Raw genomic sequence first — 16,826 nt, 5'->3', positions numbered from 1 at the left:
TATCTTCAAGAAATAGGACACAACTAGACCAGCAGAAAAAGAAAATAGCGGCTTATGGTATCAACCTTCGGAAATTTTTATTTTGAAACCCAAAAAGAGGAAAAAGATTCTCCAGCTGCGCTGATGCTTGCTGATTCCTGTTGATGCTGGAATTCAACTCATCCAGTTCGGGAGTTGGCAATGTTCAACACCAGAATATCCGTCGCACCGACAGATGTCAGCTCGTCCATCACTGTCGCAATGGTCTTCTTCTCCACCATCGAGCTGACGGCCACCCAGCCGGGCTCTTCCAGGGCAGTCACAGTCGGTGCCCGTTTGCCCGGCGTGATCTTGCATGCCGTGGCGAGCTTCTCACGTGGGATGTTGTACTGGCAGAGGACGTATTTTTGGGCAGCTGGACAGCGAAACAGAATTAGCTAGTAGAACACAACAGGAAGATGGGGAAAGACGCACTGATGACACCGCGGATTCTTGACGCGATAAGATCGACAAGATCGTTCTTCGTGTTTCTGGACTTGACCAGAACTGCCGTGCTTTCAACCACGGTGTCGATAGCCTTGAGGCCAGCGGCCTTCATCGTCTCGCCAGATTCTGCATGCCGTGGTCAGCCGGGTAAAAACCAAGATGACTGAAATTCATGAATATACTTACCGACCAGGTCGACAATGCCATCGGCGACACCCAATGCACACGCCGCTTCGACGCTTCCGCCAACGTACTTGATCTTGGTGCTCAGATTGCTGGCATCGCTAACCCCCTCCAGCTTCGCGAAGAAGGCTTGCGTCAGGGCGGTGAAGCTGGTCACCACGTTCTTGCCCACCAGCTGCTTAGCCTCTGTGATGTCTCCCTTCTGCGGCACCTGCACCTGGAGCTTGCACATGCCGAATCCGAGGTCCAGGACCTCCTCCACGCCGGACGTCTCCCCGCGCGGTAGCTGTGCATCGTGCTCCGCGACCTGGTCCCGGCCTGTAATGCCCAAGTCGACTCGACCTTCACCGACGAAGGTGGGGATGTCCGCAGCAGGGAGGAAAATCAGGGCAATGGGCAGGTTCTTGACTAGAGCGATGTCGAGTCGCGTCTCACGGCGGAATTGAATGTCGCATCCGGCAAGGAGATCCAAAGTCGCTTGTTGAAGTCGTCCCTCTGTAGAAAATCAAATTCAAAATTCATTTCCTCAGGTCAGTTCAGTTTTGCGCTGCAACAATTCCGAGACAAAAGAGCGGCGATCGAGAGGAGAAAGAAGGAGTGAGTCATCGTAATGGTACTTGCTTTTTGGGACTGCGAAGAGTAGTCTTCCTTCTAAGCTACATAGATCAATAGTCAATGGATTGTCCTTTGCCAGACGCATACCTGCGTCAATTCCTGCGATAATTGACTCACTGGTTTACAAGATCCATCTTGTCTGGACTGAGCGCGACCGCGCGGGGTAGGACCGGTTGCAGAGGCGCAAAAAGTGCTCCTCACTGAGTTGGAATTTAATTCTTCAAAGCGAAATACGAGGAAAATGCAATTCAAGGGATTTCTACAGGAATTGCACGGTAAAGAGGTGACAGAAGAGCTACCTGGGTATGAGGTATGAGTCGGCGACGAAATCGGAGAAGCCGCGACTACCACAGAATTTGGGAGGGGCATTTCCGCAGCGAAGAGAAGGCCTCGACGGCTACACGTGCGTCTGCTGGAGGGAACCCATTTTTCCTTTCTCTGGGTGAGACAGCTGCTGCCAATTAATTTACCCATTAAGCTTACGGAAGGGTATTAACTAAGATTGTTTCTCTGGTCCGAATTATTCGGCCAAAGGTTCATGGTCAATCATTTTTACCAAGTAGTTGTCACAGTCTGAGGGTAACCCTGAACCCTCGCGTAAAGTTGCCCGTCCACGTGCCGGGGCCCGCGCCTCGCCAAAAACTGAAAACCCACACAAGACGGCGCAAAATACTATCTCCCTTTCCATCCTGACCGCACCTTGCCTCACCACCACACCAGACCAGACCAGATCATCGCCTCTTCATCTGAGATCAGTCTCGTGCACGCACACCACTTCGCAAGATGGACTCTGGCAAGGCTCCTCCTCACAAGCTGGTCAAGGTGACCCGTGTCCTGGGCCGTACCGGTATGTGATCGACGTTCAACCCTGCAAGGGCTTGTGAGCAGGCTGGTATCAGTCCAGCCCGTTGCATGGTCCAAGTCATCGAATTTTCTATCTACTACAGTATTCTTTTCGATATTCTGACGTTGGATCTTCTGTATAGGCTCCCGTGGTGGTGTCACCCAGGTCCGTGTCGAGTTCATGGATGACACTTCTCGTTCCATCATCCGCAACGTGAAGGGACCAGGTACGCAAGTCGAAGAATATCCCAGATGGAAATTTGGATGAATCAAGTTGGAAAATGGACACAACATACTGATCCTTCTTCTTCCTCCACACAGTCAAGGTCGATGACATCCTCTGCCTGCTCGAATCCGAAAGAGAAGCCAGGAGACTGCGATAAATTCCTTCGCCTTCTCCTTCCATCATTCCTTCTTTCACGTCTTTTTATATCTTTTTGTTAAAGAGGACCGGGTTACGGGGTCGTTGCAGGGAAAACAAAAACAAAAACTTGGGAGAAGGAGTTGTTTTTCTTTGGACTCTATGTTCTCTGTCTAATGCGAGCGGCTCAATCAAGCGACATGTGAATGAATGTGCTTTGTTCCTACAAATCACAAATTTTCGAAACGAACGACCGAATGAATAAAAAAGAGTCTGACGAACGGACGGACGTTGTTTGTTGGACTTCAAGGGGCTCGCGCAAGGAGTCTACGGCTGTTCTTTCCTCGAGTGTCGTCAAGTTTCACTACTGCAAACATCATTGGGTAGATGAAGAAGAATCACGCTTCTACAGCTTGACGGATAACCGAGAGAAAAGAAAAGGAAGCCAAAATTTTAAAAATCAAACCGTTTTCTCAAATTCAAATTCCGTTACCGGTTCTTGTTCTCTGTTCGACCACAGTCGACCATGTAGGGCAATTGTGTATCTGCTTGGACCTCACCGATTTCAGTCCAAAAAAAAATACCTGGTAAAGGAAAGAAAGACCTGGAAATGGCATCATGACCCCCCGTCAGGACTCCCATCAGGACCTCTATCTAGTGATGTAAAAAAGGCTTTCTTTAATTCTCTCCGTTTTAACTACTCCGTACCTATACAGAAATCCATCCTCCCCAGTTTCGGTCCGAGCAAAGATGTCTAGATGTCTATGAACAAAACCAACCAAATTAACCAGTGTATGTGCTTAGCTCTGACATGTGTAGGTAATACATGGATAAAACCCGAAGCAAGAACTTGATGGTACGATCCGAAATTCGCATTCGCCGTATTTTATGTATGTACAGTACAGTCGTAGGCGTATATTAGTGTATACCATGTTGGATAAGAAGGTCTCAGTCACAGCTGTTCTGCAGCCGCAAGGAGTTTCTCGACCAATAACTCTCCCCTTCCTCCATCTTCATCACCGACAGAAAGCGACTCCCGCGTCAGGAGGTCCTCCACCGTCCTCACCGTCGCCGCAAGTCTCTTCCGCTTAATCTTCTCCTCCAGCTCGGCGCTCTTCTGCCTCGCGACGTCCAGCACGGACGCGGGGAGATTGGCCAGACGGGCGACGTTCAATCCGTAACTCCGGTGGGCGACCCCTTCGCCGACTTCGTACAGGAAGGTGATCTCCTCGTCGTCTCGTCCCGTTCCGGACTCGGTAAACCGCATGTGCACGTTGCGGAGCTGGTTGTTGGGGAAGGACCGCGCCATGCTGGACAGGTTCTGGTAGTGCGTGATGAAGAGCGTCAGGCTGCGGACGGAGCGGACCATGTGGTCGAGCACGGCTTGCGCGATGGCAACACCATCGTGCGTCGATGTGCCCCGGCCAAGCTCGTCGAGGATCACCAGCGACCGAGGCGTCGCCTGTTTCAAGATATCCGCCGTCTCGGACAGCTCCACCATGAAGGTCGATTCGCCGGTCAACATGTTGTCGAACGCACCCATGCGAGTGAACACGGCGTCGAGCATCCCCAACGTCGCTGATTGAGCCGGTACATAGGAGCCGATCTGGCCCATGATCGCGATAAGGGCCACCTGCCGGACATAACTCGATTTGCCGCCCATGTTAGGACCCGTGACGAGCAGCGCACGCGTGCCATCAGTTCTGAGGTCGATGTCATTGGGGACATAGCTGTCGAGGAGGAGCTGCTCCACCATCGGATGACGGCCCTGTTTCACCACTATCCGCGTATCGTCCGTATATTGCGGCTTGACATAGCCCGGCTGCTTCGCAATTACCGCAAGAGACAGCAGACAGTCGAGTACGGCCAGAGCCTGGATACAATCACGGAAAGCTTGGTACTTGCTCGAGATCTCCGCGAGCAGATTCGCAAAAGCCTTGTCGCACGCGGCGGCCAGGGCCTCTTTATGCTGATCACGCTGCCGAATCAGCTTGATCACTTCCGGGGTATGGAAACGCGAGACTTTTTTCGTTCCGCTGATTTTCGCCCAGGAAGCTGGCACCCGTTTGAACTGTGGCGAGTTGTTCTCGACCTCAATCAGATACTCGATCCCTGCTACTGTGACGTATTCCACTTTTCTCTTTCCCAGCGTTTCGGCAGCAACAGCACAATGCTCCTGGAGCTCATGCTCAACACTGGCGATGCCAAGTTTGTGCTCGGTGATCTCTTCTGTTTCCTCGGACTCCCGGAAGAATGAATATTTATCATCGTTCTTTGCAGCGTGCATGTTGATCTTGTCAAGGAAGAAGACGACGTCATCCAGAATGGTGGGGAGAGCAGCGAGAGCCTCGCTAATAGTAGATGAATTGAAGCCGGCATCTGCAGGAGATTTGATATGCGAGAACTCGCTCGCGATCATCTGCAACGTCTGCAGAACGGTCAGAAGCTCTGGCCGCGTGCACTTGATAGGCACAGTAGTTAGCTGTCTGACTCCACCAGTAAGCTCCACACAATCAAGCATACCTTTCCGTAGTATATGCGGATCAAACTCTTCTCCAGGTCGCTCTTCACCTTTCCCAGCAAGGCTTTCAGTCTTTCGACTTGAGCTGTTCGCTCCGGATTCAGCAACTCCTCCACCGCAGCCACTCTCTCCTCTAGCTTGTCTTTGTCAAGCAGAGGTCTCCCGACCCATTTCCGGAGCAGCCTCTGTCCGAAGCGGGTTTGAGTCCGATCCAACGTCCAGAACAAGCTACCTTTGCTTGAGTGATCGGTCTGGTTCTGATAGATCTCCAGACTCGTCAGAGTGTTACCGTTTAGGAGCATGTGGGACCGTGCGGAGAAAGACTGGAAATATTTGGTCAGGTCGAAGACATGTTCCAACCCATACTCCGACAAATGCTTGATCATAGCAGAGAGACAGATGGTGACATTCTCTGGCAGCTTCAACACCTTGTCCAAGAGACTACTCGCTTGGACATCCTCTGCGGTGCCAGTCACTTTCATCTTTCCGGCATAGAAGCTAGAGACGTGGCTATGGGCTTCTGCCGCTGCCGTCTTGGATCTTGAAGTCCTTTCAACACGCGCTTTATCGCCAAAGACATTCGTCTTGCTTCCGGACAGGTGTTCAACAAGCTTTTCAGTGGCCCTCGACAAGTCGCCCACTATCAGGAATTCACACGGGGCAATGTGGAGCAATCTCGTTTCAATTTCGCCTCTCATGAAGCCATCTTCGAATTCGTCGTAGATAATATCTCCCGTAGCTGGCTGAACAGCCACAATGCCCACTTGCACCCGTTCATCGTTCCCCCAGCCCTTGGCGTTTGTCTCCGTTATGCAGAGTAGATACCCTGTAGCTGGAGTAGCGCCCCCGGAAGCAGCGGCGGTAGGACCCTCTAGTCCTTCCACATCGTCGATATATGTGCCCTTTGTGTATACGTTGGTGAGTTTGCGGACGAAAGGGGCGTTGCGGTTGTCTCCCGCGGCCTTGAGTGCGGCGGTCTCAATCTGCCTTACGACTCCGACCTTGTGGCCTGCAGCTACCAGACGTTTGACGTGTACGTGTAGCCGGTGAACAGGGATACTTGCTGATGCGAAGCGATCGAGGTGTGCCTCAGAAGGATCTGCACAAGAGTCAGCACTTGGTACATCAGTGGTCGCTGAAAAAACATACGTTCGTCAAATCTCAACTTCCCCGGTATGCACACAATGCTCAGCTCCTTCGCCGCAATTCTCGCATCCTCGCCAAAGAAGCGGAACTTGTACCCAACCTCCACAACCAAAATGGTGTCCATATGCTTGCGTTTGATCTCGATCACTTGCTTCTCCATAGGCGTAAGCTTGGAGCCGCCTTTCTTCGCCGCCGTCCCAGCTTTCCCCTTTGTTGTAGGTGGTAGAGTCGGTTCTTCATCGTCGTCGCCTTCGACACCGTCCTCTCCCACACCGGCAGCAGCCTCATCATCCGCAATCGCGGATCTCCCGATCCCGATGACGCAGTCCGCTCCACCAAGCTTCTTGACAAATTTTTGATGCAGTTTCTCTTTCTCCTTACGCCGGCGCTCATCCTCCTTCTCCACCTCGTCACCATCAGTGGCCGGCGAGCTGGTGAATTTGAAGCGTTCGGTTCGTACACCGCTTTTTGACGGACGGGAAAGGTCACTCCCGTCTGATTTGTCTTGTGAAAGCACAGAAGCTCGCTCAAGGGCGGGTGTTCCGTTAACTCTCACTCGCTTTCGAGAGGGAAGGACAATGTCCTCATCATCCTCATCCTGCTCACCGTCCGCATCTTGTCTCAGCGCGACATTCTCCTTATCCGAGGCGACCTTCTTCTCTTTGTCTTTGTCTGTATCCTCCTCTGCGCTTCGGCCGGTGGTAGATTCCTTAGCAGTTATCGGTGTTTTCTTGGCAAAGAAACTCGAGATGGTCTGCTGTTTTCGTTTCAGAGCTGGCGAAGATGACGATGTTTGGGAAGGCATCCTCGACGTTCAACCACCACTAGACGGACGTTAACAGAAGCATTGGATGTATGAAGAACGAGGAGTGTACAAACCCTTTGCCGGCGACGGCATCAATCAGAAAGTTTAGGGCTTACACCTCGATGCAATCGATTGTGCACGGAGCCCACCAAAAAGCTCAAAAATGGTCAGTCAGGAGCCGCATAGCAGCGGCAACAGAAAGACAAATGCCAGTATTGTTGGAATTAGAAACTGAGGCTTTGCGAGCTTCCACTCCGCTGCAGAGTCGTCGGACAAGAACTCCTGGGGGCTTCACGGGGCGAGCTTGACGCGTGGGGTGGACGCGACGGGCGTTTCTTAATTGAAGATTATATAATATGGTTATGTAATCAATCGATGATGTCCCTCCAACTTCGCAGACACCTGAACGTTCTCATTACCATTATCATTATCATTATTGCTATCACTACAGGAATCCCAACGGATGCAGACGTTTAAAAAGACTAATGTAACATGAGAAGGATCTTCCAGTCTCGGGGCACTGATAAGGTACATAATTTTCTGGGCAAACCGTAATGCCAGAGGCAATGGTCAGCAACGACAAAGGGCTGCAAGTGATCCCTATCGCCCTATTTTGGAAATTGTGATGCCATAAAGTATGAATGCACGAATGACGAATTGAAGAAAGACACGGGATGAGATAAAAAGTCAGAGAACGATCCGGACTTGGCGAGTAGCCCTTCCAAAGAAACAAGGGCGAGGCAGGACATGCTCAGGCGAAGCTCCCGTCAAAATAGAGGCGTCCACGATCCTCCTGCTCCATGTCGGAGATTGTGGCATCAGACGAAAGGGCGCGGATTTTGCTAGGACTGTCGCGGCTGGTCCTTGCGCCTGAGACATGGGACTGGTCGCGATGGTATTGTAGATAAGGGCGAGAAGCAGCCAACGGGTTCCTTGTGTACCCGAACATATCACTTCCCCCAAAAGGATCAAAGTCAATGTAGCAACTGTCACCAAAAGAATAGTACAAGGGGTAACATTCGTCTTCGCCTCGCCCTGGCGTGTCCCAAATGTTTCCGGAATCCGGGTGAGGATCGATTCGACCGTGGCGGTTCAAAACGGGCTCGATGTTCTCTTGGTCATTGGAGAAATGACTCGTGCTCGGGACTTTGTCGGCAGCATGGTTTCTGTGACCCAATCTATGAGGGGGGATGAAAGAAACAGATCCCGATGGACGACAGGAGGCGTGAGGAGGGGCCGGCGAAAGCGACTTCCCTTCTGCTCCTAGGATATCACTGTTCGTCCCTAACTTCGGTTGATTGTCGTCATCTTTGAAGATCTGGAAGCCAGAACGAGGCTTCTGGTCAATCCCTTCCAGTGACAACTCGAACTCTTCGTGGAAATCAGTGATCGAGTTACCATAGCCATGGGGATGATCAAACAGCGGAGTTGCTACGGGGCTGTCAAGCGTGGGCAAAGCCTGTCTCGACAGTTCCTCAAGCGACTGTTTGGATCGTCGACGACTCTTCTTGGATTTCTTCTTGTCTTGATCGATCCGACAGGATGTGTTTGGGTCTGACTGCGATAACGGGGCACGTTTGACACGGACCGCACGACGTTTGGGAATAGGAGTCTCGCCCTTCAACGGACTACTGTCCTCAACATTGCCCGAGATCACGCGCTGTTTCCGCAAGATGCCAGTCGGGGAAAAGACCAGCTCGGTCGGCTCGATGCCCTCAGAGGTCTTCTCCATCATCTTGATGATACTTCCATCCTTCTTTTGATTGCGTTGTCGCCTCATCTGTTCCGTTGCTGAATCGAAGATATCCATCCCTGGCCATAAAACCCCCTTCAGCCTTGTCATCTCATCGGCCTTCTCCTTGTCCACGACCTCGGTATAGGATTCCCCATCGCAGCTTTTCTTGTCATCAATGAAGGGGTCTGAGCTTATTATTGCCCTAGGCGGCGTTTGGGGCAGTGCGTTAGCAATGCCAACTCGGTTCGAATAGACCGGGGTAGTGTGTAAGATGGGCTTGGCCTCCTGTTCCGAGTCGTCCTCGGACTCCGTTTTCCACGGATAAGTGGGCATCTTTGTTGTCGAACATGGAGGACAAGCGGACCAAAATAACCCCTGAGAATCCGATTCAGAACCTCCGGTTGTAGCAATAGGACCATCCAATAAAGAGCAGTCCTTATTAGCCATGTCCTGGCTCGTGCCGGAATGGGGCTGGCAGAGGCGAGGATCGAGGAAGTCACCGAGTAGATCTGGTGCTGAAGGTTCGGTTTGGGGAGCGTCGATGCTCGAAGTCGGATTCGGGTCTTGAACCGTTCTGGCGGATGACCGACCTTGAGCAGCAGGTTTCCCCGAACTTCGTCGCTTTCGAGCTTCTTTCGAAGCCATGCGGTCCGACAAGAGCTTGGCGAGATTGTTCGTCTTGTACCATTGGTCATATTCATCCAATGCGTCACGAGCTTCGGGCTCTTGATGGCTTCTGACTTGGAGCTTGAAGTAATGGGCCAGATGGGCTTTGGAGGACACATGGGTTAACAGATGGGATACATCACTGAAATGGGGCTGTTTCGGGCAGATGTTGCACCACAGAGCAGCTACGTCCATTGTCAATGGATGATTGAGAGGTGCTAGGACTCAATCCAAAGAAAGCAGCGGAGGAAGCAACAGATAACGGATGCGGATGTTTGCCGCAGAAAGAAGGAAAAGAGCAGAAACAGGCTCCCTTCTGGATTGTTATGCTGGAATGGCATGCATTGAGTGTGAAGAAAGGACGAAGGATGAGGATGGGAAAGGAGGAAAGAGGGGAGGATTGCTGGTCCTCGAGATCTGACGGGATCACAAGAGAGCAGGCAATTGACTTGGAAGGCAATGACGACCCAAAACGGGAAGAATGTGCCTTCCCGTAGAGGGTTTCCATAGTTTGGCAGGTGTCATATCGGGAGACCAATAAAACCATCTATATAGAGAAGGCAAATAGAGAAGGAAAATTAGATTTCAGTAAACTACTAAACCATCATGGCAAAGCAACCATCTACTACCTGTTATGAGTGCATGTCCCACCGCGCCTATGCAGCCATAGTGTCAGGCAATTGTGGATGTGGTGAAGCGGAAATAAGCCGCCGTGGAATCAATCTCCTCCTGCTTTGTATCCCATCGTCCAAGGTAAAGGAAGCGGGTTATTAGATAGCAAGAGGTCATGAAGAGGGTATACACAGCTCCCTGCAGCTCGATCTGGCATGACATGCAAAGTAGCAATTCATTTCTATCTCTTTAAGCATCTTTTTGTTACTTCTCTCGGCATACAGCTGCGCCATGTTAGCTGTGTTGTCATCGCGGAAGACGACACTGCAGACTTACTATACAGGATCTACCTCCTTGAGACCTTCATAGCCAAGAAGACTGAGACCGGCGATGCCGAACACCGTGTGGAAGACGTCGACCATGTCACCCGGTCGGTCGGCAAAACCTCCACCTTCCGGATCCTGGCCTCGAGTCAGTCGTCAAATCCAGGACGCTGGGAAGAATATGCCGGGAATCACCTGGCAGCGCAGGATGAACGCGGCAAGCTTGTTGCCGTCGATCCAGTGGAGTCGTCCGATCATTGCTAAGCTAGCAGCCACCCACCAACTATAGCAAACGTCCTCGAGCTTCTCTGGGCGTCCATTCAACCCCCCATTCTCGAGCTGACGCTCACTCAGCCAGGCGCCCAGCCGATCCTTATCGATCAGATCCAAACGCCCGGCAATGGCCAAGGCACCCACGCAGGTGAGCACTTGACCTGCATGAGACTCGGCCCCGGGACGCACGCCGTATCCTCCATCCAGGTTCTCACACTGTTGGACATAGGACACCGCCTTGGGGAGGTCGATCATGTCCAAAAGTCCCAGCAACGACAAAGCAATTAGAGCACCATAGAGGAATCGGGTATCGGTCTCTCCCCATTCATCCCCTTTGAATGTGCCGGTCTCGCGGTCCTGCAAGGAGGCAATAACTGTAAAGAATTTAGCTCTATACACTCACGGAGTAAAAAAGCATCAAGGGATGCAGTGCGAGGCCGGGTTGGATATTGCCTACACGCTCCGACTCTTTCCTTCCCGCCCTGTCGGTCCAGCTCATCCACCGCATCAATGGTGACAAGGATCTGGATGGCCGACACGGTGTACAGCATGTGAGCATCGTGGCCGGGCGCCGCTCCAAATCCGCCATTCTCACGCTGACAGGAGAGAACAAAGGCAATGGTCTCGTCGCGGGGTAGAGCGTCCGGATGGTTGAGAAGGTGGAGGGCCGTCAAGCCCCAATAGACGCCATTGAGGCGCAGATGCTCTGTCAACCAGTATTCCAGCTCATCTCTGCGCTGGGAGCACCGTCAACGGTCTCTTCCATGCGACAAGGCAGCGAAAGCATGGCAAGCGAGGTCAACGCACAATGTCTAGACTCTTGATGTAGTCCACATGTTTCTGTACGAAAAGCTCCTGCTGATCCGGAGCTCCCCCGCCGCCTCTGCCAGGGCCCGACACCAGCGACATCTTCCAGCACGGTCCACTGGAATAGAGGCTGGAGGGGAACGGTGTACGGAGTACGGATGACAAAGGTAACCGAGAAAAGAAGGCGACCAGAAGTCGAAGGTGGAAAAATTGTCAAGCTAGAAGCTTCCGGAGCGGGTGCACGATTGGCTCCATCGATAGCCGAGCGGACAAAGGCACTAGCGGCGCTTGTGACTTGTGCGAGTCTTCTGCAAGGCGGGGCAGATACAAAAATCACTCTTTCCAAAGTTTGGATGTACAAATGATGATGGGATCTGGAGTAAGTGTTGGTTAGTTGACGGTTGGACCGTTGCACACCGATCAAAGAGCGGTGCAGGAGGGGTCTGAGCCAGTCGTTCGTTATCAGTGGTTGGGGATTAACACCAAGGCGAGCACGTGCTTCCTTGATGAGCACAGAACGAGATCCGATCCAGTCAGAGGGTCAGACTGTCGGAGCGATATTAAATAATGGCGCCTGGGCACTGATTCAGGCTGCTCAATTTATTAAGATGTACTCCATAAACTACAGTACGGAACACTCAGTACTACTCTGTACGGGAGTAGGTAGTCTATTAAAGTATATTAAAGCTGCCTCAAGCGCTAGGCTGCCAGTAGGAGCCTCGGGAATCGGCGACTCAGGTGCTGAAGAGTCGTGGCAAAGGCCATGTTTCAGCCAGGGTGGGGGGCTTGGGGAGTGAGTATGGGCCACTGCTGCGAACCTGCGACACCGCTTGTTGCCCTTGACCCCTGAGCGCGCCAGCTGGATGGGCTTTCCAGAATGTAAATGGACCTGGCTGCCCCTGGGCCCATGCTTTCTTAGGCCAGACTCAAATCTGACTGTGTCGAATGTCAACTCGGGCCAAAAGGTTAAAAAAGGGCAACAATGATGAGATGAGATGGGATCTGAGAATATAGGCACCTTAACTCTCCCATAGAATCTATACCCATACTCCGTATATAAACATATAAGCGCTATAAGGAGCCGCCGCGTTTATCTCAGGCTGGTATTCGGGCCATCTACCACCGCCTGTGCAGGATGCAGGGTGCAGTGCCCTCTCCCGCACGTGTGCCAACTGCCAAGAGATATCGGGTCGAGGGCGTTGTGGGCATCTCGTCGCTTCCACACGCGAGACGTCGGACGCCTGAGGTGAGCTGTTCTGTGCGAGATTATGGGGTATTAAACAGAATTAGCGAGCCCATTCGTCGACGCAAGAACACTGTACTTCGTACTCCGTACTCCATCCAGAATAGCTATTGACCACGGATCAACGGGGGGTTGCAGAAATAAGATCAGGAATCCATTTGAACGCTGGTTCGTGTGTCATCTCTCTGGGCGAACCATGAGCAGCACACGGGCAGCTTCTCGTGGAACTGGTAAATCGTGAAGTAATATAATAATGATCAGGTGGCGATGCCAAATGCTGGGAAAATTTCCTGCCAGGAGATAAGAACACGAAATCAGGTGCGATGGAGGGGTATCGCTCACCGCATAGTTCACGATTGCGATCCAAGGTGGTCGCTGAGTGGCCTCTCCCCTCCGGGCTCGCGATCAGCTCCCGCCAATACGCGACGGGATGTGCATCATCCCGCCTGGCTGACGGCGTGGTTCGGCTCCTCCATTTGCCCGCTCTATCTGGACCCCTTGGTGGACCCCCCGATCCCCAGGGCTTGACTCGTGGGTGGTCAATAATGCTAATGGGCATGCGTACGCCGTACGCAAACTCCGAGTCATTCATAAATAGCACCACCAGCAAGGGCCCCAAAAATTTCCCACGTAAGATTCAGTATCAATCTTCGATCTGATTCCGTGGCTACCAGTGGAGGATCTCGCTGTCAAGAATCAGGCTGTTTTGTCGGAGTTGGAATAGGACTGGATTAGTACCTTGATTAGCCGAGCTGCTAACTCCAACTGTCTCCTCACTGCTCAGGTACGCAGGGCCATGTGTCCGTAGTTTAATAGTAGATATCACGCCCTGCCCAAGGGAGTTTGCCGCCTGGTAGCTAGCCCCGTCTAGTTGGCATTCTTCCCCCTGTGCCCCTCAGCTGCCATCCCTCGTTCTTGTTCTTGTTCCTGCTCCGTACTTAGGGATTAGGTGAATACGGAGTAACGGCGCCATCCTTAGCCTGACACACAACCGCGCCTGCATAACGCTACGAAGGAATGCACCGTCTGTGCGGTTGTCGACTCTAACCGGCCAAACGCTCCGAAAGACATCCACGGCCAGATTCTCCCTGTTCACTGACAGGCAGATCCCAAGACTCGACGCGATCCCGATCATTTCTCGTCTCAGCATCCGACATCCACTGTCGATTCCTTCGTGACGACATCCCTCCTCATATTATTGCCCGAGCGCCCTCGTTCTACCTGCTAGAGAGACACTGGCGCTGTCGATGTTCGTTGCGTGAGACCGCGAAAACTCGTCGAATATATTTGGAGATATCGAGACTTGGAAGAAGATACAGGCCATAGTTCGTGGTATGATGACAGGGCTAGCGTGGTGAGTATCCTTTCCCCGTCTGTGCTGAAATCGCTGCATGCCAGACGTGCCTGTTTCATGGGCTTTGTTCTCCCTCGATTTCTTCAGAGCTCGGGGCAAGGATGACAGGACAAGACTGAAGGTCCTACCAGAATCCTTTGTCTCTCTCCATCACTTGAATCGCTCGTTACGAGTCCCCCTTTCCACTCTCCCAGCAGACCATTATTCGCCCTTCTCCACCGAACATTCCTCTTGGCCTGTTTCAGGACCACCTGACACTCCCTGGCACTGATGGCTGCGTCATTACTGCCCGTTTTCTCTTACTGACCATATCGAATCAGAGCTCGTTTCAGAGATACATTTATCTTTTTATATCCATAGCCTGAGCGGCCCTATTATCCGGCAACGACTTAGAGGTGGTTGGCCCACCGAATCTTGGATCCCTCCATCGAGCCTGACGTTACCCCTCGTACGCCGCACCAGGACACTGCATAACGAACGGTCTTTTTTGCGCTCTGTCCAGCCTCCTTTGGCCGTTTCGATTGCGGAGGGCAAGAGCCAGGTTTCACCCAGATACTAGCAAAAATGCCTTCCAGACAGAGTACCGTCCCAACCCTGGATTTGAATTTGCCAACTTCCAGTTTCAATAATGGCTCGAAGAATCCAGCTTCACAAAGCGCAGATGGTTTGAAAGCGGAGTCGCTCAGTCCTCTCACTCCTCGGTCTCCCAAATCCTCACCCAGCTCTCCGTTCGCGAATGGTTACACGATTCGACCAGTCACACGACGTTCGAAGACTGAAAGTGCCCTGATTATTCCCTCTTCTCCCAATGGACGGGATGAGCCTCCCACACCTGGTCTTACCTCCCTTCCCCAATATCCCGTGTCCCCGAAAGACTCTCCCAAACACAACCGTGACGCTTCCAAGTCGTTCTTTGCCAACCTGAAGGCTTCGAAATCCTCTCACAAGCTCAGCACGTCAGATAGTTCAGGGCAGTCGGGGGGAAATCTCCCAAAGAGTCGCAGCAGCTCTAGGGATCGATCACAGCTCACATCCAAAGCTAACAGATCAACTCCAGATCTACTGGAGTCATCGGGTCGTAGTGGTAACGATAAAGGTATGGATGGGTGAATTCTCTTCTTCATTTTCTGGCCGGGAGCTGACTTTCTTTCCAGGTGCAACGGGCGAGGATACTGCTGACGATCGGAATGGACCACCTCACAATGATGCCAAGACTTCAGAACAAAGCCATGTCAAGAAGAGCAAGCCGCGGTTTGCGAATCTTCTTACGCGGACTCGGTCCATTCGAGTGGATGACAACTCAGGTTCCAGGCGTCGCCGGCCCTCCAACGCGGCCCTCCACAAAGTATCAGAGAATGGCGAGCAGGATGACCAGGAATCCAAGACGGCACCGTCGCGTTCGGATAAAGCGTCTAAAGATGCTCCTGGATCCACGGTTCGCAACCGTTCTGCCGATCGTCCTATGCATAGCCACCCTGTAAGCAGAAAGGAGCGAAGCCATGGTGCGTCACTTGTGACGTCCGCGTCCCTCAGCCAAGTATCCGGCGCGTCAGCTGCTCTCTTCAACAATCTTAAGCAATCGTCGAGTGAAGCGGCAGACCGCCTTGGCAAAGCAGGCAAAGGCTTTTTGGGGAAGATCACCAGGAGTGGAAGCACCAACGAGCGCGAGATGGTCACAGACGACAATTACGTGTGTAAGGTCATCAACCTGCCTCTGATTGAGCAAACGCGGAAGACAAGGATCTCGAAACGCTTGGAAGATTGCAAAGACAAAACGGAATACTGGATGCCCGCTCTACCTTACCGCTGTATTGACTACCTGAACTTCAAGGGATGCGAAGAGGAGGGATTGTATCGAGTTCCAGGCAGCGGGAAAGAAGTAAAACACTGGCAACGACGGTTTGATATGGAGCTTGATATCAATCTCTTTGATGAGCCGGATCTGTATGACATCAACACGATTGGGTCCATGTTCAAAGCCTGGCTTCGGGAATTACCTGACGAGCTCTTCCCCAAGGAGACGCAGGCGATGATCGCGGAGAAGTGCGAAGGCGCTACCACTGCTCCGCAGATGCTCCGAGATGAGCTGTCGAAGCTTCCTCCTTACAACTACTACCTCCTATTTGCAATCACCTGCCATCTCAACCTCCTCCACTCTTATGTGGAGCAGAATAAAATGGATTACCGCAATCTGTGCATTTGCTTCCAGCCGTGCATGAAGATTGATGGGTTCTGCTTCCAGTTTCTGGTTTGCGATTGGAAGAATTGCTGGCAAGGCTGCTGGACGGAGAAGGAGTGGCTCAAGTTGGAGAAGGAGGCTGAAATGGCTGAAAGAGAAAAGGCTGCGCGAGAAGGCAAGACTGAAGGCAAGACTGAACAGGCTGGAAAAGGGAATGAAAACAGCCACAGCGGCCCCTCCAACCCGTTGCACGATTCGGCTGCCGATGAACGTGCCATTTCCTCCTCAGGAAGCAGCCAACCCTCGCAGAGCGAGGAGACGTCGAAGGAGACATCGAAATCGGAAGAGAACTCTAAAGGGCGTCGGCCGCCCAAGCTCGAGAATACCCACAGCCTGGGTTTGTCTCAGCTCCCCGAGCTGGGGCCTCCGTTGTCACCGATCAAAATCTAGGGACCTTGCGAGGAGCTGGTCACTCTGAGCATTATTTTTCAGGTTCTCACGACAGGCCAGACCCCTTTAGGTTCCGGTTGCTTCAGGTTTTCAACTCTCCGAACGTCATGCGAGGTCCGATCCAGAGATCGACTTGTGAATAAGCCACTGTTGATGGCACCTACTACCCTTCTCAGTGTATAGCTTGTCAAATATCTTTTGTAGCCCTGAGTTTTGTTTGCAACCCTCTTGCACATGCACATGCA

General features: G+C 52.2%; 7 protein-coding genes across 7 annotated transcripts; 2 read left to right on the top strand and 5 right to left on the bottom strand.

The window, feature by feature from the left end:
- Positions 1 to 158: 158 nt before the first annotated feature.
- Positions 159 to 1,397, bottom strand: VTN77DRAFT_3612 (uncharacterized protein; the record flags this gene model as incomplete). Its single annotated transcript, XM_069419580.1, has 5 exons — positions 159 to 394; positions 454 to 591; positions 652 to 1,143; positions 1,270 to 1,304; positions 1,381 to 1,397. 5 exons carry the CDS (start codon positions 1,395 to 1,397, stop codon positions 159 to 161), a joined length of 918 nt encoding a protein of 305 aa, XP_069278403.1.
- Positions 1,398 to 2,046: 649 nt separating this feature from the next.
- Positions 2,047 to 2,489, top strand: VTN77DRAFT_3611 (40S ribosomal protein eS28; the record flags this gene model as incomplete). Its single annotated transcript, XM_069419579.1, has 3 exons — positions 2,047 to 2,110; positions 2,250 to 2,333; positions 2,428 to 2,489. 3 exons carry the CDS (start codon positions 2,047 to 2,049, stop codon positions 2,487 to 2,489), a joined length of 210 nt encoding a protein of 69 aa, XP_069278402.1.
- Positions 2,490 to 3,419: 930 nt separating this feature from the next.
- Positions 3,420 to 6,939, bottom strand: VTN77DRAFT_3610 (uncharacterized protein; the record flags this gene model as incomplete). Its single annotated transcript, XM_069419578.1, has 3 exons — positions 3,420 to 4,928; positions 4,991 to 6,087; positions 6,138 to 6,939. 3 exons carry the CDS (start codon positions 6,937 to 6,939, stop codon positions 3,420 to 3,422), a joined length of 3,408 nt encoding a protein of 1,135 aa, XP_069278401.1.
- Positions 6,940 to 7,690: 751 nt separating this feature from the next.
- Positions 7,691 to 9,535, bottom strand: VTN77DRAFT_3609 (uncharacterized protein; the record flags this gene model as incomplete). The annotated part of the gene is made up of 1 exon (XM_069419576.1): positions 7,691 to 9,535. One exon carries the CDS (start codon positions 9,533 to 9,535, stop codon positions 7,691 to 7,693), a length of 1,845 nt encoding a protein of 614 aa, XP_069278400.1.
- A 658-nt stretch (positions 9,536 to 10,193) lies between these two features.
- VTN77DRAFT_3608 (uncharacterized protein) lies at positions 10,194 to 11,457 on the bottom strand (the record flags this gene model as incomplete). The annotated part of the gene is made up of 5 exons (XM_069419575.1): positions 10,194 to 10,236; positions 10,289 to 10,413; positions 10,471 to 10,922; positions 11,006 to 11,285; positions 11,356 to 11,457. 5 exons carry the CDS (start codon positions 11,455 to 11,457, stop codon positions 10,194 to 10,196), a joined length of 1,002 nt encoding a protein of 333 aa, XP_069278399.1.
- A 1,262-nt stretch (positions 11,458 to 12,719) lies between these two features.
- On the bottom strand, positions 12,720 to 13,190 carry VTN77DRAFT_3607 (uncharacterized protein; the record flags this gene model as incomplete). Its single annotated transcript, XM_069419574.1, has 1 exon — positions 12,720 to 13,190. The coding sequence occupies one exon, from the start codon at positions 13,188 to 13,190 to the stop codon at positions 12,720 to 12,722; it is 471 nt and encodes a 156-aa protein (XP_069278398.1).
- A 1,326-nt stretch (positions 13,191 to 14,516) lies between these two features.
- Positions 14,517 to 16,581, top strand: VTN77DRAFT_3606 (uncharacterized protein; the record flags this gene model as incomplete). Its single annotated transcript, XM_069419573.1, has 2 exons — positions 14,517 to 15,048; positions 15,107 to 16,581. The coding sequence occupies 2 exons, from the start codon at positions 14,517 to 14,519 to the stop codon at positions 16,579 to 16,581; spliced, it is 2,007 nt and encodes a 668-aa protein (XP_069278397.1).
- Positions 16,582 to 16,826: the final 245 nt, after the last annotated feature.

This window comes from Rasamsonia byssochlamydoides (assembly GCF_041956645.1).
Source record: "Rasamsonia byssochlamydoides strain NRRL 3658 unplaced genomic scaffold VTN77scaffold_25, whole genome shotgun sequence".
Classification (NCBI taxonomy): Eukaryota; Fungi; Ascomycota; class Eurotiomycetes; order Eurotiales; family Trichocomaceae; genus Rasamsonia; species Rasamsonia byssochlamydoides.
This window is presented reverse-complemented; position numbering and strand designations above follow the sequence as displayed.